Source organism: Rhinolophus sinicus, linkage group LG02, assembly GCF_036562045.2.
Source record: "Rhinolophus sinicus isolate RSC01 linkage group LG02, ASM3656204v1, whole genome shotgun sequence".
Lineage (NCBI taxonomy): Eukaryota > Metazoa > Chordata > Mammalia > Chiroptera > Rhinolophidae > Rhinolophus > Rhinolophus sinicus.
The window spans coordinates 20,900,172-20,928,051 of NC_133752.1; the positions used below are offsets into that span (position 1 = coordinate 20,900,172).

A 27,880-nucleotide genomic window follows, 5' to 3' on the forward strand; every position below is an offset into this window, starting at 1 on the left:
TTAATGATCAAAGTCAGATGCTTAATGAACTAAATTGGCTAATAGAGACTTTTACCACATAAGCCTCCCATTATTTTTTTAATAATGATAAGAAATAGGGGAAGCTGCCATGGGACTTGACTAACTAGCAACTACCAGTTCTGTGTCGGTTCAGTAAAAAGAGTAATGTTTCCCTCAACCTAATTTGTGATAATTAACCAAAATATCCAGGAGTGCCAAGACAAATAAAGCAAGTAGGGTAGTATTTTATAACCTCCTTTGGAAAGGATAGTCCTTCTTGGTAGTCTCTGCAGTCTGAGCCATATTTAATGTAAATAACCATTCAAAAACTGCTGGTATGTCACTTTTTCTAAGTGATATCACAAGGGGTTTATTTTGAAGAGGATAGAGCTGGAGGTGGGGAGGAAGTAAACTGGAAACAATTAGTAGCAATACATTAGAAAGAAGCCCTTAACTTAGTTGGCTAATATTTTTCAGTCTTTTCTACTCTCTGTAGCCTAAGTTAAGCACACAAGTTATGTTTCTCTGGAAAGAGCTATCAAGGGAAAGAGGCAGCTGCATCACATTTCTCTGGCCTGTAACTGATTCTGGAGCTGTTGGCCAGCCTGACTGCCATCAAAGAGATCTCAGGGAGGAGACAACCCTCGGAGAAGTAGAGAGACAAAGGGGTACTTTACAAATCCATTATGTGTTTCCCTTTCATTTTGCTTATATGTGTGTATTCTCCTACCAGGAACTAGAGAAGGTTTAGGTATCACTGAAAACTTATCTCAAATTACTCATAGGTTGGCTTATAAAACAGCTATGTAAAAGATTCTCAGAGAGGACATATCTCTCTGGAATATTCTAAAGATGAGTAAATATCGTTATCTCTAAAATCATCAAAATCCCTTTGACCTGAAAGTGCAATTATTTTTAAATTTATCAGTGCCTATTTTCTGAATGTTAAAGCTGGCTGCCTCCCACATCCCTTTTAGTGTTTTAAACCAGATAGGAATGCCACTGTTCCCCAGGGAGTCCTTTAGTCTCTAGCCTAGGACCCCCTACAGCATTTCCATATGTCTTTCAATCTCTTTCAGCCCTGGTAAATCCCTTCCTTCTCAGGTGATCTTTTGTCTTACTTTGAAAGAATTTACAACCCTCATCATTTGGTTATTCATAAATACCAATCACTTCACAATTAGGATTTCCCTGGTTAACAAATGCAAATCACAGTATCAGTGGGTTTCAATATCTCAAGTTTCCAAAAATGAATCTTTCAAATCAAAGACTGATCTGTAGTACCTCCAGAAAGTTTGATATCTATTTTCAATATAAAGCGATTAAAGAAAAGCCAGTAAATATAACTGTACAGGAAAATGTTTGGTTGCCATTGACAAAGTTTTATTGCCTATTTCTAATCTCATTCTTGCCAGGAATTAGAACAAAAGTCATCCTTAAATAAGAGTAAAAAGTTATAAATCTTGATTTATAAGATCTATAAGTGAGAATTGTTTTAATTCATTAAAAATAGTAACTCATCTGGAAACTGTGTAACTATCACCAAACGTTTACCAAATTTAGTTTCAGAAGTGATAGCAAATTATATAAATCCATTCTGTGCTTATTGTAAATAGTAATTCCTAATGAAAATGTATGGTTATTTTACTTAATCTGGATACATTTTAATTTTAAAGACCTCAGTCTGCATTAAACACAATACTGATGAATAAGCAGGCATTTATAACACCTTCCTTTAAAAGCCTTTTGTGTACAACAAATATGTAAAAATCTTAGTAATATTTAGGGTCATTTTCTTATTTGCAAAAGTTAAAACTTGCATCCAGGTGATTCTTTAGCATTATGTTCTTTTATCTATGTCACCTTTGTATTTTTCCTAAATCTTCTCAGCGGCTCTACCCTTTTTGTTTTGCTTTTTTTCTGTTCCTTCACCTGGTTCTCAGATAATTCACTCTATTGCTATCTGTGGAGTACTCTACTAGGTGGTTTGGAGTCAGGGCAGGGACTGCTTCTTCCATCAATGGAAGACTCTTCTGGAGAGAAGATAAGATTGTTCTTCCTCCCCTTCTCTCCTTGCCTCCCACTCTCTGGGGGTGGGTGGGTTGTATTTCAGCCAAGTTTGGAATATAATGGTTATTTTAGGAAATATCACCAAGTGCAAATCTTTAAGCACTTTGTTGTTCTCAGAAATTATCTATCTGATTTCCACCTCAGGATTCCCAATACTCATTCTGTCTTTTCCTCATTACAGTGAGAGGCAAGGAGTGTTTATGTAGGTCTGTGACTCTTATCATGTGCAGTCTAAATCCTGGGCTTCTGTTGTTCTGCCCCTTCAGTATCTCCAGAATGTCACCCAATCAGGTGTTTTTAATGTGTTAAGAACTCTGAACAATTGTCTTTTTCCTCCCAAAGACCCATGTTGGCCATTTGGAAATGAATATTATTTGGTATTTAAATAGCATAGTGCAGACCATTGCATATACACTGATGTAGAGATGCATGTTCCCTATCTTCATATAAATCTAAACCATTCTAGCTGATTATTTTTCTTGAATACACTGAATTTTCTTTGCTGCTTGGCCATATTTCATGAATATAATATGTATGGACCAATTTATAACAGGGTCATTCTTTTAAAAATCTGAGTTCATAGGGTTCTGACTTCCTTATGCTACGATGACATATGCAAATATATTTTAAATCAATCTGGACTTATTAGAGTACAGGAGAACTGGTTTTCAATCCTGGCTCTACCCCCAAAATGTTGTATGACCTTGGGCAGCCAACTGTACCTTTCTGAGCCTTAATTTTCTCATCTGTAAAATAAAATGACTACAGGTCACTAATTATTTTCCTAGTACTTTTTCTTTACTGACATTCCATCATAAGAATCATTTCAACCCTCAAACAGTAGAATCTTAGCACTGTATTTGACAGTCCATATAGCCTAGTTGTCAGTAGACTGTAAACATACTTTTATATGACAATATTTTCATACTGAGAACTACTGGGATTTAGTGGGAAAGTATGATTTGGTCCAAATTTACCTATCTCAAATCTTTATTTAGCTATGTGTTCTCAGGCAGATTATATAAACTTTTTAAGCTTTGATTTTGTCATTTCCCCAAATAATTTGAATGATAATATTTTTAAAGTTGTGAGAATTAAACACTTCTATCACATTATCTGGTAATATTTGGTATTTAATAAATGTCGATATACTTGTTTTCTTTTAGCAATATCTTTAATAAAATACATCACTAACTAATTAATATACTACATGTGAATAATTATCAAAAATTCAAGATGCTTTTCACTTTTGGGGTAAGTAATATTTAATGTTCATGGAAATTAAATAAAAGTATGATAATGAAAAGTCAGTCTTGAATATGGCAATATAAATTAATTATCTCTGAATATTAATAAAAATAATTTTATTAAACAAAACCACCAAACAAATTATGTCTAATATTTGGGGCTCTTCAAGTTAATAACAATTTTCTTGGGTAAGATTTGTGAGTCATCAAATATACTGAATGAATTAAACCTTAGAAAGTATTTGGAACTACTGAAATTGAAGTGTACCCTTTGACTGATAATTTGCTTAATCCTTTTCCCAAACTGAACATGTTAAAGATAAGACTAGATAATGAGATAATCAATGTTAGACTTGGTTGACCATCTTCATTCAGTTCTGGTTGACTATCTCAACTGTAGATCAAAAGTGGTTTGACTTTTGTAATATAATCTGATAGTAGGAAATGTATTCTCCTTCAAATCACACCAGAAACTTTTATCACTCTCTAATATCACTCTCATGCAAAATATGGCAGGTGATCAATATATGATCTGGAATTACTGACTTCATTTTATTCTCATCGCCTAATATTGTTACTTATTTTTCACTTAGACATGTTTAGATGTCCAGTTAGACCAATGGGCACTTGAAGTTGGGGACTATTTCATTACTTTTGTATGTTGCAGTATTTAATCACAAGCATGCTTAAAATGAATTGTTTTCTTTAGTACTTGTTTAATCAGATTTTTCAGTAGTAAATGTACATTCCACACAGACTGCTTCATCTGTCACGTTCCTGCAAAATTTTATTCACAGCCCTCAGTCTGATGGTGTTTATTTTTCTATACACTGATATGGCATCATGGCCCCGACCCTGAGAATATGTTGGGACATTGCTGTAAAAGAGAATTTTTACCACAGTGCCCTTAACAGGTAACAAGGGATACCTCTAGCTCCTTTCCCTTTGTTGGACTATTAGACCAACAGTGTTAATAGTTTTGGGAAATAAAGAGCCTTCTGATTTCTTTGTTCCCTTACATATGAACTAAAGATGATTCTTGCTTTAAGGTAATGTAGGGTGTCAGTATTCACTTTTCATCTAGTAATGAGTCTCACATAAAATAATATGATATATAAATACAGCATTCAACATGACTATTTACCAGAGATGTCTGGTAACAAACAGCATCTTTTTCTAAGTCTCAGGCTAATAATTCAAAGTCATAATAATCTGAAACTCACAAGGTCTTTATTAAAACTGAGCTGTTACAACTAATCCAGATTTCTTGTTGTTCTGAGAAGAGAATATTCAGCTACTAAGGACAGCACGGAATTTCTTAACATGCTTAACAGAATTTAGTCTAGGCAACTGATAGTGACAGACATATAATGAAGCTAAATGTGAATATCAAGAAAGAGTCCTAATTTCAATATTACTATTGTATTTTCTCCAGTGGATTCTGAAGAAAAGAAAACACAAGGCTTATAAAGAAAAAAATGAATACGCTATCATACTAAAATAGATACAAATGATTCATTGTTGAGTGAAAAAAATATTCTAATGATTATAAATAATACTTATTTTTTATTCTTCAACATTTTCAACAATTCTTAAATTTACAAATAAGATCGACTCTGGTTAATTTTGTATAGGCTAAATATAAATTCTATCAGAATATGCATTTGCCTATGATTTTTGTTAGTTTATAATCATGAAAGGGACAAATTACCTCTCCCCCATGCTTCATTTTCCTATTTGTAAATTATTATTAATATTATCATCAACTACCAAGATCAATAATTTATTTGTGAAGCATTTTAAAACCACAGAAAGTGTTGTATCATTTGAAGGCTTTATTAAGTTTATTGACAGTAGATTATTGTCAGGAAACATATTTCATTTTTGGATGCCTAGATTTATGACAGATTTAGTTACAAGGGAAATGAATTTGATGAATAACACAGGAGGCTCTGAGCTGCATGAAAAAATACCACAATTTTTCATAATATTACTGTCTCACATTGAACTATCTGCTGCCTTGCTGTTCAAGGTTGAAGCAAATATTTTATTAGAAATCAAATCAATTTTAGATAATAAAAAGCCCATATTCTGTCAGTGAATGAAGTACAAGCTCCTCAAAGGTCCTCTTTTAAATTAATAAAATATATCAGTTTATGTATTATAATAACAGCATCCAAGGATAATAAAAGTTTCAGTCTTCACCCTTCTTCTTAACCTTGTTCCTTTATGTAAAGACTTCTAATGCCAGCGTTGATCTGATATGGAAATGCTTCGTGCTCTATGTCACTGAGTTTTTTTGTTGTTTTTTTTTAATGTTACTCTTTCTCTCACTCTCTTTTTTTTTTTTTTTTGCCAGCATAGTCAGAATTTATATCTTTTACATTTTAGAGTACCACTCACCTTTATGGGCCAACTCTGTTCTTTTCTGTTGGCACATGGACTCTATTAGAAGAAAAATGGAGGGGCAATGGAGGAAAAGGAAGTGTGGAGAGGGAAAAGAGGGAACATGGGATATGTCGTTCTCTGTTTTGTTTTGTTTTTTCTTTCTTTCAAACCTGTGACACTCTTTTTAGGAGTTTTCTCAAGCCTTTCCAGTAATCTTTCCTACCTACAATCTCTTTCTTAGTTTCTTTTCATTTCCCTCCTTCATCCCACTTTTTCTGGCAGATTTTCTTATGCTCTGTTTTTTCTTCTTAAGAGACCCTCCACTATTTTCTCACTCATGTGAGACAGAATCATGGTGGCATTCAAGACTGACACCAAGGTTTGATTTGATCCTCAGAGCAAAGCTATGATTTTTAACCAGACTCCTATTGTGGGAATTTTCTAATTTCCTCCTTTTCAAAGTAAGAAAATAATCCTTAGCCCTTTGCCAAATATGTAAGAACTGCTGCACTATGTGTAAAATGTTATCCGGGATATCAGAATTTCTTTTCTTTTTTGTTCAGCTACTTTACTGACCTCACTCACATTTACCAGTAACTTCTTCCACTCTTTTCCTGGTGTAATCTCTTCTACTGTCCTTCACATCATTAAGATAGGAAGAACACTTGAGTCTAGTTCTGATGGCACCTAGAACATTCCTGCAGAGCTGAGGATGACTTCACGAGTTTTCTGTATTATTAATTTTAGAAGGAGTTAAAGATTTGAAGAAAGATACTTCTGTGTTTTAAACATTAAGCATTACCTGCACTTGGTATCTGACAGATATATGACCTGTTCTTTCCACAAAATTCAATTTATCGTTCATAGGAAAGCAATTGAAAACATGCCTCTATGGTCAAACAGACATCTCTTGCCTCTTGCTAGGATCACGGGGTCCCTTTCGCAGCTTTATTTTGGTCTCTGACTACTTCTACCCAAGATGTCAAGTTGGAGTTACATGGCACAACTAAATTGGCAAAAGTATTGTCCAAGATACTACACACACACACACACACCTATATTTATATATAATACATGTATTCTTTATCTTCATCTATGTAATCTGTAATGTAGTTTACTTTTCAATGGAAAAGGAAAAAAAAAGTAACAGTTTTATTTTAAACTATACTTAGTATGAACCAAAGAATTTCTGGTATTCTTTGGACAAAGGTGAAAATCTCCAAAAATTTAAGAGGGAATGGTAATTTGTTTTAAGTCAATGCACGGGTTACCATTCACCTTTCAAATCAACTATACTGTTTGTTTAATAAAGAGCTAATTTAACTTGTGGAATGTAAAAACAAATCTGCTTTCACTGATTGCCATCCAAAACCCTCAGTGAATGTACATTTTATAACATAAAAGGAAAGCAAACTTACCAGGATTGAAACTTAAAAATGAATTATAACCAAATATTTCATACTCAGAAAAATAGTGTCGTTGTACATTTGCATGATCATTATAGTTGTGTGTGTGTGTGTGTGTATATATTTTTTTTAACCAGATTTTATTGCAAGCAGTGTAGGAGACATTTCTTAGCCCCTAAAATGGGAACATATTTCTGTTTCTAAATGTATGTGGCAGTATAAATCAAGTGGCCACCATCAGTATGCATTTCTTGTAGAATGGAAACAAGTGACATTTTGAAATATTTTAATCGTATGTTCAGAAGTGCTAGTGGATATGCCAAAGTGAGAATAAGATCCTGAAACTAATTAATGTGGCTTCATTTATCAAGAGCACTAAAGCTGTTATAAATATTAATAATAGCATTTTAACAGTATATTTCCGTTTGTCTATTGATAGTGCTGTCACAGTGCCCCACACTACTTAGTCGAAGAAAGTCTTTGTGTGGATTTAACAAAAATTATATCACATTGCTCTGTAGTAAATTTCTGTGAGTAATGATCCTACTCTAGTATCTATAGTACTGAGATTGATGGACCTGGGGAAAAAAAATGTGTTCATTGTTTACACAGCTGGAGGATTAAGGGAATCTGTAAAACACACTCTAGGTTCAAATGTTTTAGTGAATGAAAATATGTAAAATGCAAAAGAAAAATCACATGACAGTTCTGTGAGGGAGATAAGGATGAGCTGAGGCGGGGGGGGGGTCAATACGCAGGGGTTAGTTTTAATAGAAAATCTTGTGTCATAATTAGAGACTACGTGGAAACAGAAAAAGATTCAAAAGGCATTCTTAGAAAAAAGGCAGTTTTCGTTTCTCACCTTTAAACATGTGGCAATCTTTGATAGTAGAGTGTTTGTCTACCACTGTTATTGTGAGAACATATGTAAAAAGCACTGAATTAGAAATTCTAGCTTCGGCCTCAAATCTTCAATTCCTGGTTAATGATTTGTTGTTGTTGTTTTGTTTTGTTTTTAATTCAATTTTATTTCTCAGGTCTTCAGTTTCTTCATACATAAATATAAAGGAATTGAACTCACTAATTTATAGGTCTTTTCAACTAGGTCTGAAAGGCTGTGATTCTGTGATCATTAATACAAGAGGATGGATGTCTCAAATTAAAAATAAAGTGAGAGCAACATTTAATGGTTAGAGTTATATCCAGGAGAAAATTGCCTGCCAATATGTAATTCTAAAAATTGTGGATCCTTATGAGTCGTCTGTAAAGGCAACCAGTTTACTGCTTCCTGTGACACTGCTATTTACAGGTCAACTACAAAGAGATCTCCATGGGCAAGAAAGGGATCCAAGTAGAATGTGGCAAAGGCATGTTGAATCCAAGTAAAAAAGCTCATTTTAGAAAGAGAAAGAAATCCAGCCATGAGGAACATAAACCTGTATGAAGAGAAATTCCCCGGAATCTTAAGATAATGCTTGTCATCTGTGGCAAAAGGCTAGATTGGGAGCACAATTAAAGGAAAAGAAGGACACATGTGTGCATTGTTCTTTATGTCCTTTTGCTTGAAAGCCTCATTTGTCTTTGTTTTGAGGCCCAGGCTTAGCTAATTATTTATTGAATTTATGTTTGGATTCCTTTTCAGAAAGCATTATAAATTATCATCTTCATTATCTCAACAAATATTATTCTATACTACGTGGTTATGGAACAGGCCTTGAACTTCAGATATTTTAACTTACGTTAAAAATGGAAAGAACATGGTGTAGGAAAGAGAGTGCCTTGGGTTTTAGTGGTCACTGTGCAACCAATTTACTGGATTTGTGACCTTGGACAATTTACCTAGTCTCTCCGACATTCAGTATTCCCATTTGAAAAATTTGTAAAATTCTTAACCTGAACTCTGTTAGGGTGAGATGAAAAAAAATGTATATGAGGCATGTATCATGGCGCCCATCATAGAGTAGACCTTCATTAATTCTTAGTTGATTTCCTTCTATTTACACATCCTCCTTTTGAAATAATTCTCAATTCATGGAATTTGTAAACCTGTGATTTAATCCTGTCTTTGCTACAGGATGTGTGACCTTGAGCAAACCATTGTCCTTTTGGTCTCCAGTGTTCTTATCTGTAAAAGGAAGACTTGAACTATGTAATCTTAAGTACTCCACTACCTTTTCATCTAATTATATTTCTTCGGTTCTATTTAGTTTTAAAAGAACAAATTCAACAACAAAATAGATATACTACAATTTCCCAGTTCTGCAACAAACTACAATAGTTTTCTATGCAATGTGTTAAAATCCAAAAGTATACTAATTATTGTGGCCTCCTTAAAGCAAAGTCTGGTCCTAGGTGAAAAACGCCTTGTAAAAACATTATAATTTCCACATGGAATAGTTAAGAGACTTGAGATGGGTATTTTGAATCTTTCTTAACAAAAAGGAAAATTTAATACACATATTGAGTTCTCCTTTAAAAGCTGAAATTTTCCTTTACTATTAATAATTTCTATTGAGTTGTAGACATCTAAGTTTTCGGGGTTTTTTTGACCTGCAGTTGATTTCTCCTTGTCTTCTAAATGACAGTTACTGATTACATTATTATTCAGATCTCTGCCCTGTCTTGCTAAAAGGTCATTTTTAATATTTTTTAGAAAAATTAAGTCCTTGTATTCCTGAGAATAGAATTATTATTATTTCCCACGAAGATGATTTGTTGTTATAAGGGGCTTTCTTAAAGCATACAAACAAACAAAAAATATCTCCCCTTTAGATCATTTAATGATTCACTATTATATAGATGTTGTACAGATGTTGTAGCAAATATGAAAAGTAAAACCTGTGAGAAATGTATAGACAATCCCTGTTTCACTTGGCCCCTGTTAAAAAAAAATGAATCTATAATATTATTATGAAGAAATGGTTGAACAATGACAAAGATGATCCTTGTACAATTTACATTTTCTTACCTAAAATTTAATATTATTCTAATATAGTCAGAATGCACCTGAAATATATTTGTCTTGGGCATAAAATTTTATAATAAACTGTGATATTTCACACATACATGGAAATTGCAATCTTATTGCTATAAAATCGAGACGGACCCTTTCCTCAGTCCTTTTTTTTCTGATTTTATGATTGAGAAAGCTAATCAATATCATTCTTCGATGGTGCTCCAAAACCTTTGTCTTTTCCAAATCACAGGGAAAAGCAAAAAAGGAAACAATAGCAACAAAAACAAGATTTAACCTAAGTTTAAGAATTATTTCATTAATAAATGAATGTAATACCATTGTGCCTGCTTAACTTCTCTAAATAGCATGCAATTCATTCATAGGGCACTTCAAAGTTAGAAGCAATAATTAACTATACCTATTTTGTCCCAAGTTTCCACATGAAAATCCTTTTTATTCTTGTTTATCAATTCCTGATACCTTTTCTGTTAATAGCACCTGGCTAATGTCTCAAAAGTATCTAAATATAGATGTCAAATTAGCTCCAGGAACCACATTCAGTAATTATAAAATATGGTGGATACTATTTATAGTATATCTGGGAAATTTGGTCATTTGTATTTCTCAAATTATGTTACATAGTCTTAAATCATGAGAATGGTCCAGAGAATAACATTTTCTTTTTTTTCCAGATACACATATAATTAAAAGATAAAATACATTTGAATACATTTAATTCTTCTTCTATTTTTTTTTTTTTTTTAGAAACATCTTGAAGCATGGTAGTACCATAAAAATATATTTTAGTTTAAAAATAAGTTGGACTATGAAACTACAAAATAAAATAGCAGTGCAAAATTATATACTAGTGAGCTAGGAAATACTTCTCATGTTAGGGCAATTTTGGAGTGTGTGCCAGGGAGGAAAGAACACAGCGCTTCCTAGGTACATTAGGTGATGTTTAATTTCTATAGAGGGCAGTGTATTGCAAATGGTCGTCATTCACTAGGTCATTGTCAGGATGACACTGAGCTAAGACTGGAATGCAAATTATTTTCAAGTCCAGATTCGCTTCCATAAAAACACACTATCCAGTGGAAAGCATAAAGACACATGGGTTGCAAAAAATACCCATTCATAAAAATTGTGTGGTTCTCTCAGTTTGACCATATAAATCACTTCAAGGGAAAGGAATATTGAAATGTTAGCCTTTGTGATAAGCAGATGGAAACTTCATGACAATAGTGTATGATAAAAAAACGAGTAATATGATTTTTTGGAAATCACATTATTTTGGTATGTCTATGCCTGTAGTGTATCAAAGTCACTGTATTTCCCTCCATGGTGAAATACTGAGAATAATTAGACTCAGGATATTGTAATATGTTAAATAGATGATAGATTGATTGATCGATCGATTATCAAAAGACAGATTTATCACCCACATTCTCTGAGTTATAAACAGTTGTAAACACTATAGCCTGAAATAAATTTAAACAGAATTCTCAGAATATGAGAAGCCCAACATTTTCCATATGCACTGTCATATTCCATTCTTTTTCTAATATTCATATTTCATTAACATTTAGTGCACAGGCCTTGGGATTTTTTTGAAAAGAATATAAATATATTCAATTTTGATATTTGTAAACTATTTATCATTTAATTTACCATCAAGGCCTACTTAGTTTTGTTTAAGACACTAAATTAATCTAAATCCCACCTCTTTTACTTTTGATATGTAAATCATTTTACTTTGATGTTGTAGCAATACAAATTGAAGTTTGCAACATGAACTGCTAATGCTAATTTGATTACTTCTGTATTAGTGTTGAGTGATACAAAAATAGCAAGAGATTGTTTAAAAAATGAAACTGGGAATGGAAGAACTCTTTCTCTGCAGGCCCTCTGCAATGATGGTGGTATTAATGCATGTACATTTATGCTTGATAATTCTTCATACAGCAATGAATGCTATTTTGAAAGCAAATAATTTAGGAGTTTTAGAAAACCTGGCAGCTTAATTTTTTTTAAAAAAATTGATTTCATCAATAAGTCGCACTTTAATTTTTCATAGCTTAGAGAGTTCAAATCTATTTAAAAGATTTATTGCAGATTATTTAGATCATGATTTATTTTTAGATTAAAGATGTTTATCTAGTATAATACAGACAACGTACCTGAATTGTGAATTCAATACTTTTTGGATGGAAGTGAATCAGGCTTTTTCCAAAAAAAAGAATGAACCAGGTTTACTAACTTATTTATTTGATACATTTGAGGCGATTTCTAATGATCTGTAACAAAAAGGATAATATATCTGGTTGCAACTCCAGCTAAGTATGCCTAAAAACTGTTGGAAAACAAATTTATCTCTCTTTTTAAAATAGTAATTGAAAATGGTATCTCACCAAGTTGGAAAAAAATACATACATCCATTGTCTGTAAACTATTCCACTGGTGGAGCTGCAGTAATATCTGCCACCTGTAGTGTGCCTGCAGCGTGCATGTTGCTTGTCTAGCCATGAAATGTCTGTGTAGCGTCTGTCTGTAATTTGATTATGCCTGAAAGTCTCTATGCTCATTAACCTTTTCCAGGTGCCGCACTATTCCAAGGAACTGCAGGTACTAAGAGAATGGGCAGTATTTATACAAGAAAAGGCACAGCACACTAGTGAGCTCCAAACTCTTCTCATGCCTTCTCCAGGCCATGTTTTGGGGTGACTCAATGAGTTAGGCAGTCATGACCAAGCTAAGGGAGTAAAACAGGAATTAGCTAACTGTTGAATGAGTGCCATGTTGCATTTTTCCAACATATTACTAATGATCTGATTAAAAAATTGATATATAAAGAGAGAGGGAGAGAGATTGACAAATGTTCCTTAAGATGTGACTAGAAAAAGATTTTAGAATGTATGCACATGATGGTGAAGTTTTAGAAAGATTTCAAATAATGTATGTGGTATATGAAAAGACAATGCAGACATTAACTAAGAATGTTGATGAATAGAGAATAATAGTGTGATGGATCATAAAATGAATTATATTAAGGATAAACATTGAATTCTGTTTGGCTGATTCTTTCTAAAATTATAATAGAATTTTAATGTAAATTAGTGAATTAAATAATATCAAGCTTTTGACATTATTTTCACACTTGTGGAAATTCACAGTTTGTGTACACAGGGAGGAAAAAGTATACAGTAATGACCTCAAAGAAGTGGAGCAATATATATATATATATATATATATATATATATATATATATATATATATATATATGTGTGTATATATATATATATATATATATATATACATATATATATACATATATATGTATATATACTTTAATAGCAGATAATTCTCTTCCAGAATGCTATGGTTTCACCATAAATATTCTTAATCTGCATATGTGGTAGAAAAAGAAAAAGAAATCTCACTCTTTCTAACCAGTACCTCAAAAAAAAAACCAATTTATTTTTCAAAATCGCTCCCAATTTCTTTTTACAAATGTGTTCTTTTATACACAAGACAACCATTTTAAAAGAATTTAAGTCAATCTGCCTTGCGTAAAGCCGTGTTAAATAGGTATTAAATAAACTTGAGCAAACCACTTAAAAATCCAACAGCCATATTAGAGTCTGCGCATGCTGTTGTGATTATGAAAATCATTCATGCTATTATAACCGTGATGCCACTGGTATGGTATCACTGAAACCATTTTCAAGGACTGGAAATAGAGTGATGCATAACATGAGCCCACTTCTGCTTAATGGGTTCACAATCTAAACTACCATCTAGTTAGACCTCTCATTCTTAAAAGGCAATCTCTTCTGTAAGTCACTTATGGAAATTAAGTATAATAATGTCATCACCGTAAAATAATTATCTAAAACTCTTTACATCTATAATGAAGAAAGCTAAGGTTGAGTATAGTAAGGAAGAAAGGTGCCCTATTTTACTCACTTTTTTAAAAAGGGGATTTTGTAGATGTAAACGCTCATTCCTTTGTTCATCTTTACATCTATTTCTCACCTCACTCTATTTCTTCCAATTTAAATGTCATGCTTTTCAAAAAAAAAAAAAAGTCTATTTTAGAACTCTTCTTCTTCCAATGTAGTCTGGAAGTACTCAAGTCACCATTGAAAGGCTGTGTCTTAAAATTATTTCTCCTGAAATAAGCTATTGGCTGCTGTTAAAAGAAAACTGAGCCCCGCACCTCATCCTTAAGTTTTAATATCAGTTCCTATTTTGCCAGCCTTCATTTCCTTTTAAACAGACTACTTGTCTACTGGATCTTGTTAAAAATAATGTCAAATGGCAAACAGTTTATCTTCTTCTAACGTGTATAGTTGTGAAGGAGAAAGAAGACAGAGACTGTACAAGGGGGGAGACTTAGTGTAGAATATCCTAATGAAAGCATTATTTAATGAGTTCTTTGTTCCATTTAGACCGCCACACATGTGACCAAGGAATCGATTTTTTAAAATTTTGTTCAATGTCCATTTAAATGTAAATAGCCACATTTGGCTAGTGGTTACTATATTGGATAGTGCAGATTTAGATACTCATGTTCTCATTTAATTTTAAAAAGCAGATTAAATAGTTTCAATGTAGCTTTTGAAATAGACCCCAAAGAATGAAAATGGGCATCTTTTTTTTGTTGTTTTTGGAGATTTAGTGTTTCTTTTCATTCCAGATGACTTAGCCCCTATATTTTTAACATCCTCTTTCATTGACTATAATTAAAATATATCCTGCAAATTAGGATTACAGACATGTATGTATGTCTATGTGTGTGTGTGTGCACGTGTGTGTCTGTGTATATATACATATCACACTATATATATATACTATATATATATATTTTTTTTTCTTTTTTCTTTGTGGGATTTCAATAAGTATATATAAAAAAGATTTTGTGTGATATTAGCCATAGAGTTGTCCCTAACACTTCTCTAGTGTGATGGTTAAGGCCATGGCTTTGGAGTCAACTAGGCCTGGGATCAAGTTCTAATCCTAAGACTAGATGAGTGACCTTGGGTGAGTAATTAAGCTTCTCAAGTCCTCAATTTCTTCATTAGTACATAGAGATAACAGTGCATTATACATTGTAGCATTGTGGTGAAGATTAAATGAGCTAGTAATACATAGCATTGAGCATTGTGCTTCTCTCATAGTGTTTGTTAAGTAAATGCCGACATGTCAGCCAGTCTCAGTCTTAATGTTGCATAAGGGGTTATACGAGTACATGTCCTCAAAAGGAACATTTTTTTCTTTGGTCTTTTTCTTTCTTTAAAGTGGCTAACAGTGGGTAATTCCCAACCCAGCTGAATGCAAACAGTGCCAGTGGATTTTAGCACTTCCTTCTCCACTGGCCACAGAAAAATATGGGTTGATTTTACATGGGGCTTCAATACAACAATTTTATGCAGGTTGGGGGAAATACTATTTTCAAGTATTTAGAGAATTGTCCCACGAAGGAAGAATAAATTTAATGCAATGGTGCTTCCTCTTGAGCTTCTACTTTTAGGTTTTACTTTTAATAGTAAAATTGTCAAGCTATGTACTTACTGGCTTTCAGATGGGGTTGTTTTCTTTATTACAGCCAAACTTAGGGAATGGTCCGTGTAATTCAGGAAGCCTTCAGCTGTGATTTTATAAATCAGAATGTCAGCTAACGGAGAAGGAGCTGACATTACCAACAAGGGGAAACAAATGACTAATGCTCAAATACATACAAGTTCTCTTTCCCAGCCTCCCAACTTCCATCATTAATGTCAATGCCCAATGAGGACAATTGTCTAATTTGTCTTTAATAAACAATCCCCAGACACCAAACTGCCACTTTGAACTTCCTAAGATGTTACCATCCTCTCACTTGTGCTGTGTATAAAGTTGGAGGAGCTGAGATGTGAGCCACCCTACCCTTCTTCCAACCGTAGTTTCTGCATTTCCCTTTAGGAAATCTTCATGGATGGAAACTTTACCTGACAGTGTTTTTAAAGTAAATCTAAAAAATGTACTTTTTCATATACTTTGAAATCTGGTTATCTTTGTGTCTCGAAAGTGAATCATGGAGTCTTTGGACCTACTGTATCTCTAACCTACATTGAATTAAAATATAAAGAGAAGGAGTCGTTAAAGTGGCAAGATACTATGGAGACTGATAATGCTGATGAATAATGTCGTTCATAAAGCATAATACTTTGTTGATTGTAGGGAACACCTGTTCCTACCATAAGTGTTAGACAATTGTCAAAAAACAACATGCTCATATCTGGGCATCAGATATACTGCCATAGGTTTTATTACAGCTTTCCAAGAAAAGTAAATTAAAAGTGAAAAAAGCATGTAGGAGTTTTATTTTTATATGTACTTTTGACAGGAAAGAATATTTTAGAGTTTTGAAGAACACCTTCAATTTAAGATTTTTGCCACATTGTGACTGTCTTAAAAAAAAAAAAAGTCTGAGGTTGGAAGATTTAGTTTATTGCAAAATAATTAGAAGTTTGGGATAAAATTGAAACAAACAAACAAATAAATATAGCTGCAAGGCCCACCGAATGTTTAGAAGAGGGTGCTTCTGTGTGGGTGTGTGTTCACAGTTTATAACATCCCCAAAATGTTTAAGTCTGGAAACTAGAAAGCGAAAAAGAATGTTATATTGGTAGTTATTTGGATAGAAAGTATATATGGGAAGCGAAAAAGACTGCACTGCCTAGTTGATATTTTAAAATATCAGTAGAGTTATTTAAAATGCTGGTAGAAATATCAGCTTTCTTTAGAAAAACATGCCTAATGGGGAAAGATCCTAGTCCCTTCTTAGGGTGAAATAAAAAAATCTCAGAAGGATTATCGATTCTCATAATCTATAATAATTTATCTTTTTATAAAATGTTAGTTTAAAATCTCATTAAAATAAATTATGCAATTTACCTTTATGTAAATTACCTCAAATGATAAGGATAGAAACATTATAGATTTTAGCCACTCATGAAGACAGATGCAGTGAAATACCTGTATTTCCACCTGCAGTACTCTGGCTGTTTCAGCTCTGTTTCTGAATATATACCATGATCCACGACACGTTTGTGTCAGCGATGCTGTGATGGAAATAAGCAGCCATTCAGAAATAGATGGAATGAAACAAATTCATTGTATTTGAGTTTGTTTTGTACTACAAAAATTTGACATCTAGCTTTTAAATGTTAACATATAGTACATGAATAAAAATTGAAGTTGGGAAAGATAGATGATAAAAAACAAACTTGTATGAAACTCAAAGATTAGCTTTCCAACATATACAACTCAATGTGTGAAAGGTAGGTAAATACCACACATTTCCACTCAGTTGAAAATAATTCACATGTTGAGATACATTTTTTACCATTTACATTTTTGTGTTTATGTTTGGACTGTTTGTCCAATGTCTTGGTGAAAGTCAAAGCACATGAACTTTGAAAATCTAGAAATCACTATCCTTTTTCAGAAACAGATTATAGTTTCTGAAAATTATAGTCTAACTCATATTGGCATTTTCAAAACCATCACCAAAATTGGCTTCAGAAAGCTAAAATATCTCTGTATATGAATCTGTGCTGTATATGGATCTGTGCTCTGCATATGGGTCAATACAGCTACTAACCAATTCTGACAATCGAGCAATTGATATTTGGCTAGTGCAAATTGAGATGTGCTGGAAACATAACATCCACAGATTTAGAAGACTTAGAGCAAATAAAAATAATATGAAATGTCTCAGTAATTTCATGTTGATGACATATTGACATGATAATGTTCTGGATATATTGGGTTGAATAGAACACATTATTAAAATTAATCTTACTTGTTTCCTTTTATTTTTTCAACATGGCTCCAAGTACATTTTAATTATGCCTGTGGCTTTCATGTATGATTTACATTTTGTTTCTATTGGTCGGCTTTGATATAGACAGTGTTTATCTTCAGACGCAAAAGAAAAATCCTGTAATTTAAAGATAAACAATAAGGCAAATGTATGGATGTGTATGTTCACTTCGTATTTCTGCTTTCACAAATTAGACTAGTAACTTACTGGCTGAAAACAACACAAATTTATTAACTTACAGTTTTGGAGGTCAGAAGTCCAAAGTGGATCTTATTAGGCTAAAATCAAGGGATTAGCAAGTTTTTGTTGCTTGTGGAGGCTCTAAGGTAGAATCCTTTTTCTTACCTTTTCCAGCTTCTAGAGGTCAACCTTTTACTAGCAGCCCCATTCTTCCATCTTCAAAGCAACAATTCTAAGAATGCCATCTCTCCAATTCTCTCTCTCTTTCTTCCACTTCTAAGAACACTTCGATTACATTGGGTCCATCTGGTTATCCAGGGTAGCTTGCCATCTCAAGGTCAAGTGATCTGCCACTTGAATCCTCTCTTTGCCATGTAACCTAAGATATTCAGATTCCTGTGAGGACATAGACATCTTTGGGTGGTCATTATTCTGCCTAACACAATGTATATACATATATTTATATTGAATGTGACACATAAATGTATAATTACCTATTCATCTATCTTTGTCTGCTCCATTTCATAAAAAAAAAGAATTTTTGTTTTTCTTCAGACTTTTTTCTTTTTGTCCCTTTTCGATTGTTTTTATCATTTATATCTCCTAAAAGCTTCAGATAGTTTTCATCTCATCCAAATAACATCTCATCCCAAAGGCCAGTACATGACAACATGGAAAACTAGGTTGTTGATTTTAATTTGGTAGTACTAATTAGGGAGAAAAAATTCAGATTGAAGTTGTTTGCTGTGTTTCTCAGGTAGATTAGTAACTGACACAGTAGCCATATCAGAAAAAATAAAATAAAATGTTAATTCCAGTGGAAGAACACGTTTTTCGGCATGGATAGAATGAGTAGAACTTTCATAGAAAGGAAAAAAAAAGCCTTTGAACAAAGCCAAATAAAGGAAAGAGTAAAAGTACTTACTTCTCTGCCTCTCTAAAGAATTTTGTAAGTAAGCACACTTAGTGAGAACTTTTGAGATTATCTTGGGACAGGCTACAATTAGTTGAAAAATGGGTTCCTCAGGAAACTGTAGAAACATGACAGACTTCTGCTAACATCTTCACACCTTCTCAGATACTGGAAAAATTCAGACTTATTTTTAAAGTACAGTCAGCCCTCTGTATCCACGGGTTTCACATTCAAGGATTAAACCAACTGTGATAAAAAAAATATATTTTTAAATGCTATATGATTAACGAAGTGTACTATGTAGTTAAGCCTACGATGGTTTCATCTGTACTGAACATGTACACACTTTTTTTCTTGTCACTTTTCCCTAAACAATACAGTTTAACAACTATTTACACAGTATGTACTAAGTATTATAAGTAATCTAGAGCTGGGTTGAAGTATACCAGTGGATGTGCATAGGTTATATGCAATAGTGTGACATTTTATATGAGGGACATGAGCAGCCAAGGATTTTCGTATCCTCTGGGGTCCTGAAACCAGTCCCCTGAGGATACAGAGAGAAAACTACACATAGTTGATTAGACACAGTTTTCACCATTGCTTTTATAATATTGGTAGATAATGAAGCTTATAAGATAATTGATGAAAGTTGTGTGTACGAGTCAGAATTTGACTGTTGAATTTTTATAAAATCCACTCAAACACTTTTTCAAAGGTAATCTATAGTTGTACATTAAATCCATCTTTTAAGATATTATACTCTGAATTGCAATATTTAAAATGTTTTCTTCTTTTTAAGAAGAAGAGGAGAATGTTCATTTACCCTATCTAAAGGACTAAGAGAAATTGGCTACTAACTGCCACAGAGGTATAGCAATAAAATCAATGAACTCTAAATATGGTCACTTAAACACAGGCGGGATATTTTTTCCTTTTTGTTTTTTTCTCCTTCTTCTTCTTCTCCTCCTCCTCCGCCTTCTCCTCCTCTTTCTTTGTTTATATCAATACACTTAAAGCAACTTTATTTCTGAAAGCTTTGCATTTTTATAAGAAAAACTGTCAGCTAAAGATAGCTAAGATAAAATTAAGTGAGAGAGGAAGGCAAAATGTATTTATTTTATAATTCTGTAATTTATATAATTCTTTTTCATTTCATAGTTATTTAAAAATATACACACACACAGTTACATATATAATAATAAGTTATGATATTGAAGAAAAGGCTTTTCTTGTAAATTTAGTTCATCATAATTTCAATCCTGGGTTGGCTGAAACTTTTGTTAGTTTGTAAGATTCATTTAGTATAGCAGAGGTGTTTTTTTTTATTGTTGATTTCACTTGTTTTTATTGTTGTTTAAACAATAAAATGTAGAGTTCAATCCCAATGAAGCATTTTAAGTCATAGATTGTACACATACAGGTTTGTGAGCAATAAATCTAGCAGAGGTGTTTTAATAGATGTAGAGTTTAGACTATATCTGTATTATTTAGAAAATTTAAGGGAGGGTGGTAGTAAATTTCAGATATCCATGCTTCAGGTAAAATCCTTACAACTGAGGGTGAAGACAGGCCGCATCTTGAGACATTGATCAAAATAAAAATTTCTATGTATTTAAAGACAATGACTTAAATCACACAAAAATCACTTTATCGATTTGGACATTTGTATCTCAAAGACACATGCCTATACAAGTTGTTTTTTCCTAAAATCATACGGATAACGTTGAACTCTTTCCTCGGCATTACCATAGCATGTTGGAGGTGATAGTGTATGATGAATGATAATTTTGCAGTCAAGACATTTTTAAAGAACACTTAATAAAGGAAAGTTAGCAGGCCAAACAAATGATCTGTTTTCTCTTTTTATTTTTACTGGGGGACAGGAGACAGAAATAATCATAAAGTGTCCTAAGATTGCATTTTCTTTATTTAGTGGAGAATTAAGCAAATGAAAATAAACTCCTAAAGAGACCAAAGGTGATGTTAAATAAAATGTAATAGAAATTTTAATATGGCTAGTACTAAGCACAATAGGAAACAGTAGGGAATTATGGACTTTCCTAGGGGAAGGCTAGAAAGACTATTTCACAAAGACATTTGAAGTAGAATGAAAATTAAATAGAAGTTGGCCAAATTGCAATTAATGTGAGAGTTTATACAAGGAAAACAGCTCTCTGGGCAGTGGCCTACCATTGAACAAGTTCAAGAAATATTAATTAGTTGAAAAACTTTATCAGATTTGTGTTTTAATTTATTAAAATTGCACAGGATGGATGGATATAGGGGTAGGAAAGGTGATGACTGATTATTTTTTTGTCATTATCTGGCCAAGATAGGATAAGCTCATGATGTAATAGCTGTGTACAAGGAGTCGAAGGAATGCTCTAGAACAGTGCTTCTCATATCAGAAGTATTGACATCACCAGGCAACTTGCCCAAAATGCCAGCTATCTGGAGCTCCATCCCAGAGGTACTGAATCAAAAATTCTGAGGTAGGGTCCAGCAACATTTTTTTTTCTTTTTTCTTTTAATTGAAGCATAGTTAATAACAAAATTTGCATATGTTCCGTGTGTACATGTTGTTGCATTTGGACATAGTCAGACACCTGTGATATCATCACCACAGTGCTAAATACATTTATCACCTCCAGCAACCTGTGTTTTAACAAGTCCTCTAGGGAATCTGAGGTACACTAATAATTGAGGACAACTGCCTTAGACATATATTTCCAGAGCTGAACACTCAGAATCGAGGAGTTAATTGAATTTGGAGGAACCAGGAATAGCTAAAATTTCTATTTTAGGCTACTAAGTGAAAAGCAGTATCATTAAATGAGATAGGCTATACTATGAGCAGAGAGTCAGGCCGAAAGCGGTACTTTTGAAAATTACTTAATTGGCAAGGAAGCTGTCATTACAAACAAAACCATAGGTCTCTAGTCAAATGTTAGGAATGGGTCTTATTATAGGTCAATTTTTGGTCTTCATTTGACCAGAGACTCTGCTGTGAATTTGTTTGTAGTTGATAGATACGGAGCTTGGATCGAGGCTGAAACACCATTACAATACGTGGTGGAGAGGAAAGAGCCTTGGGCTGGGGTGGTGCGGAGTGGGAGTGTCAGAGGATCTCAACTTTGGCTATGACCTAGTACATCTGTAATATCACCTGGCTATGCACCCTAGTGGTGTTACCTGTGGAAATCACTTAACTCCTCACACCTTTCAGTTTTGTTTTATTTTATATTTTATATTTTTATTGTATTGTGTTATTGTATTGTATTGTATTATTTTATTTTATTTTCATTCCCCACCCCCAATCTGGACAATGGAAATATTGCCTTTCTTAATTATTATGAAAAAATAATGTGTAAAAAACATACAATAGTCTCTGGCAATAGAAGGCATTTAATAAATGATAGATTTATTTCTTCCTCCTCAGCTGTTTGCTGGTTACATGGCATTTCCTTTTCATCATCCAAAAAAATTGGTCAAGGATTAGTGAATTTCAGGGAAGAGGCTTGAGGAGAGAAAAAAGATATTTCTCATGATATTCTCAAACATGCAGAGGTAATCAAGACCAAATAGCTACCTGGATATGCATATGAATAGTGCATCCCTAATATAGCCTCACGCAGTTAGTTTCCTAGAGAAAATTCTTGAGCAATACATCTAAAAATATATACTAAGGGACTGCAGAAAATAATGGACAAGGTTCTTTTGGAGCAACATGGGACCCAAAGACATATTACATTTCAAATATAATATGGCAATGCACTGTAATGTTTTGCTATCAGCTACACCAATTAATGCAGATGATGCTAATTAAAAGCAAATTTAGACAGTGATTAGGTTCCCTCACCATTGTTAAGGAGAATTGATTCTTCTATGGCTCTAACATGTTAAAGTAAGAAGTTAATGATGTATTGATGGATTTTAAAGCACCTAATTTAGATTATAATTCTGAGGGAAACATTTGTGTTAATACTGAATATTAAATGACAAAAGTTTTCTCTTGGAAAAGGAATGACACCATTTGTGGAACCCTAGAGCCACGCACATGATGATATTTGAAATAAATTATTGTGTATGGCTGTATAATCTCAATTTTAGTCTTATAAAGCTTACAATACAAGAATTCTATTGCACATGTGCTCATTTATATGGCAGTATACAGCTGTGTGTGGCATAATAACTTTATTGAACAAAATGATGTGCTGTAGAACTTGCAAAAATTTCATGATCCCATCTGGACTAGCTTTGCAATTGAGAAGACTAAAGTGGGCAGAGATTTTACAGAATTACAGAAAACAGCAGTAGGTTTCTGCTGTCAATTTAATATTTAGAAAATAAGGTCAGTAGGCATCCCAGCTAGAAGGATGTCTTTTTTTATACTCATAAGGTGTTTTTAATGAGGAACAAAGGTACTTTCATTATATGAAGGTCTTCAAATATAGACACATGTCTAGTTCATATCTGCCTGTATTGACCTTCACTTACTATGCTCCTAAAATCTGATATTTTAAACACAACAACCAGCTAATTCTTATATTTCACCAACAAAAGCAGTTAAAATAGCTATGGTCCAGAAAAATTATTTTCTGGGGGCTTAAAATTGGCTAATGCTATATAAGATTTAGTTATCCCATTTTTTTTTAATGGGGAAAAGAGGAAAAGGTTGAAATGAATATGACATAGATTAAATGGCAGGACACAACCATTCATTACTTTCATCTAATATCTTCTATCTAACTTTCTTTTTCTTTGTCATCCATTCTGCTTGTCTCATTTCTTTCCTTCCTCTCAAGCAAAACATGTGACGAAAAGAAAAGAACAGAAAAGAAACAGCATGAGGCCTATCTATATAAAATCTAATACAACTGAGTTTAGAACAAGAAAATGGTGTATTCCAAAGTGGTAGTTATTGTATCTAGAAAATGGTAACAAAATGGAGGGACTATTATTATTGGCCTCCTGTTGACTAAGCTTTATACTGTGATGCTGTATCTTATGTATTTTGGAATCTATGTATATACACATATACACACTTTTATAACGACAGTGAAACTTCAGAAAATATATTATTTAGGTGGTGAAACTAGGACTGTGAGTGGTGATAGTGTGGAAAAAAAGTATACTGATGGTAAAAATGTGTGCCTATAAGTTATAACACCAATATAAGCTATTATTTTCAAGGTTTATAATAAGGACAAGTTGGCTAGATATTAAACCACCTATAACAAAAGCTTGTGGGTAAAAAAAAAAGTCCAATAAATGTCCCACAGCCAGACTCGTATGTTCCCATTAAAAGCTATTAAATTAGACAAAGCCAGGTAATATATTTTTATTTTAAAAACAAAATAGTAAGACAAATATTGTGTGTACATACAAGTTCTGAAAATTTTTTCAGAATATATTTTACAATTAGTTTAAACATGAGTTTAGCTGTTCTATAATAAAACATTAAACATATACGTAGGATTCACAAGGATTATGTTACATATGTGTATATATATATATACACATATGTATCATCATATATAATCAATGTACAATTACATGCATATATATGAGGCCTGCTTTCACTGAATCACATGTCAGATTTTGTTGAATGTGATGGTTTTTATGTATATAGTTGCACACTTGATGTGTTTGATGATCATCATATGTGTATATATTTTCCAAATATACAGGGACTCACAACCTTCTGTTCAACAAAACACAGCGAACACACACATTTACCAGCATGGATTTACAATTAAAAAGCGCGCCTATGAAATCTTTAAATCATGAGGTGAAGAAAGAATGAGCCTAAACATGATTACAGAGAAGCTATTTGAAACAGCACTTTTTGTTGTTATTTTTATTGTTGACAATAGTTATATAAGTGAAGGGAAAAATTTAGTAATATGTTTATATTTGGTGTTGGGAACAGAAATATTTACTCCTACTTCTATGATCAACATAGTAATTATTTTCATATCAAGTGTAATATTGAAGTCCAGTTAACCAATTGTACACAACAACAAAACAATGAAAGCTTCCTTTGGACTGGACTATTTAAACTAATTATAAACTCCTGAAAATAATGATCAAGTATACTGAGCTAATATAATAGAATAGAGGTTCTTTTACTATAATATGTAGAGCAAGCTGCTTTGCTATTACAAACTACTGTAGAAAACAACTCCCCCCCACCTCCACCTCTACAAATTCTGTTCAATATGGCTTATATTCCCCTAATAGAAAATTACCAACATACTTATAAATGTATGTACTTGAAAATATTAACAGAAAAACAGAGTGGTTTTTATTTGAGCTATACAGGCAAATAAAATAGGTATGGGTTGGGTCAAAATTTAATTCTGGGGATTTATTAGGCTCTCAAGGGGATAAAATGATAAGCTTTCAGCCACCATGAGTATTTCATGCCCCATATATGTTCACACTGTTCCAAATCAGACTATTGCTCTTTGAAGCAATTTGCATGATTTAATAGCATTAATAGCTCAGCGGTTTCACTGCAGCATTGAAAGTGCTCCAATATTTAATGTAGACCTGTTTTTTAAAGTTAAGTTGGCATAAATAAGCTTGCTAGAGTTATAGGCTCTGTTTAGATGGGTCTTGAGAATAGAGGCCAAGAGTTTTGCAATGATGCTAACAAAATTAGCTTCTGATACATGACTTGAATAGGAATAGAGATGTTATCCAAGAAAACTAAAGAAACACAGTATTTTAAGCCAATAACAACCTTTCACTAAAGTAGACTATTTCTTGAAATACAGCTATGCTTTACTAATTAATGCACATTTTACTGCAATTTTGACATGAAATAATTATTCCTTGAGGTTGTCTCAGCTGAATTTAATAGAAAAATCAAGGGAAAAAGACAATGATGTTTGTGTCTGTTATATTGACTCTGTCTATAGTAATAGCCCCAAATATTTTGACATGTGCGTTCCTGTAATATCTGAGGCTCTGTTCCATTTATAATCATAATTCTCCTGCTGAGAGCACAGCTTATGCTGATGCCAGCCTGTGCCTCTCTCCTTGAGGTCAGAAGACATGTAATTTATATATTTTAATTAGTCTAAACTTTAGCTCTGAGTAGATGACTTTATCTTAAGCCATACTACTTCTATAGATAAATGCCTCCCTTTGAGAATAATAGTTATATTCACATTATTCATCCACTTGCAGCATATTGAAAAGTCACAGTTGGTACAGAAGAAATAAATCATGGTTGTTTAAAATACTTAGCAAGTGTTTATGTGTTTTAAGCCTTTTGATCACCTCCCAACTTCCCTGCCAGAAGCATACTCATACTTTCATTTAAAAGTGTTATTTTTAGATTCTTTCTTCCTTGAAGACTTTCCAAGGGAAAGATTTTACTTACAAGGACAATGAATGTGTACAAAGTAAATCTTAAGTAGTAGTGTCTTACTTACTAAGAAACATTTCTGTCTGTCGGGGATGGCACCTGAAAGAAGCTTCCACGGTGTAATCATTTCATCCCAAAAATATGCTAATTTTTTCTTCTTTAGAAATTGCAACTGGCCTCTATTGGTTCTAACCATCATTTGCTCATAAAATGTATTAAACCAGTTTTTTTTTTTTTCACTTTAACACTAAATGAAATAGGTTTTCATTTCTTTTGTACAGAACTGGCACCAATATTTTGAGTTACAGTACATAGGAAAAATAAGGCCATTCCCCTCAAACTCAGTGGAAATCCCAGAAGGGTGAATGTACAAATCCTGCTAAGGTTTCAAAGAAGAGGTTCTTTATCAGCTTCAGATTTACTCACATCTATTGGGACTGCATTTCCTATTATTTAGTGGCTGAAGAAAGTCATTCTCATCTATGAAAAATGGCACATTGGAGAGAAACATTTAATTTCATCCTGTATGTAATTGATGGTTATAGCCTACGTGCTGCATTATACTAAGGTTTATAGATGAGAGAGAGAGAGAGAGAGAGAGAGAGAGAGAAAGAGAGAGAGAGAGATATGCCAGAACTCTGGCCTAAAATAAAAATACAGGAAGAAACCATACATGCATGTCATAACTAACTCTCAGTGCACAGCAGAGTATCCTTTATTTACTAGACTCTGTGGTATAGGTGATACTCAAATAAGGAGTGAGACTGATTTAATAATAAAAGTTAGAATCATATACAATATAAATTTTTAATTTTTTTTTAAATTGAGGAATATTGGGGAACAGTGTCTTTTTCCAGGACCCATCAGCTCCAGCTCCAAGTCAAGTCATTGTTTTCAGTCTAGTTGTGAAGGGCGCAGCCCACTGGCCATGGGGGAATTGAACCAGCGACCCTGGTTTTATGAGCACTGCACTCTAACCAACTGAGCCAACCATCCACCCCAATAATATCCAATATTTATTGAACATCTGAACATCCTTTACTGTATGCCAGACACTGTTTGGTGTACTTTCTTTAACTCACTATTTTCAGCAATCTTCTGAAATATGAACTATATTATTCCCATTTTAAAGATAAGGAAACAGAAGCTTAGCGTGATTAATTAATTTGCCCCAGCTCATGCAGCAGCTAAATGGCTAAAACAATAAAAACCAGGCAATCTAGCCTCAGAATATACAGGATGACTTAGTGAAAAGAGAAGTCAAAGTGAAAAAAAACAAAACACAAAATAAAACAAAAATCCATCTCCTCTTCATTGGTGAGCTCACTCTGTGAAATAGTATTTCTGTGAAAATTGGGCAAGTCAAATTTCTGAGATTAACTTCCTCTTTCAAATGAGTGTGATTCATTGTATTTGGCCTACAGCTTTCAGGGCTTCATGAATTTCAAATGGTTCATCTTGTGAAAGAA

General features: G+C 33.1%; 1 protein-coding gene across 12 annotated transcripts in view; it reads left to right on the plus strand.

The window, feature by feature from the left end:
• The window catches only part of PCDH7 (protocadherin 7), a 402,683-nt gene that overhangs the window by 238,539 nt on the left and 136,264 nt on the right, over positions 1–27,880 (plus strand). For 2 of the 12 annotated variants that reach the window (XM_074322169.1, XM_074322180.1), the window contains one exon: positions 12,666–12,692. The exons of the other annotated variants lie outside the window; for them this stretch is intronic. In XM_074322169.1, the coding sequence (XP_074178270.1) occupies positions 12,666–12,692 (27 nt within the window). The remainder of the gene's footprint in view (positions 1–12,665; positions 12,693–27,880) is intronic. 12 annotated transcript variants of the gene reach the window in all.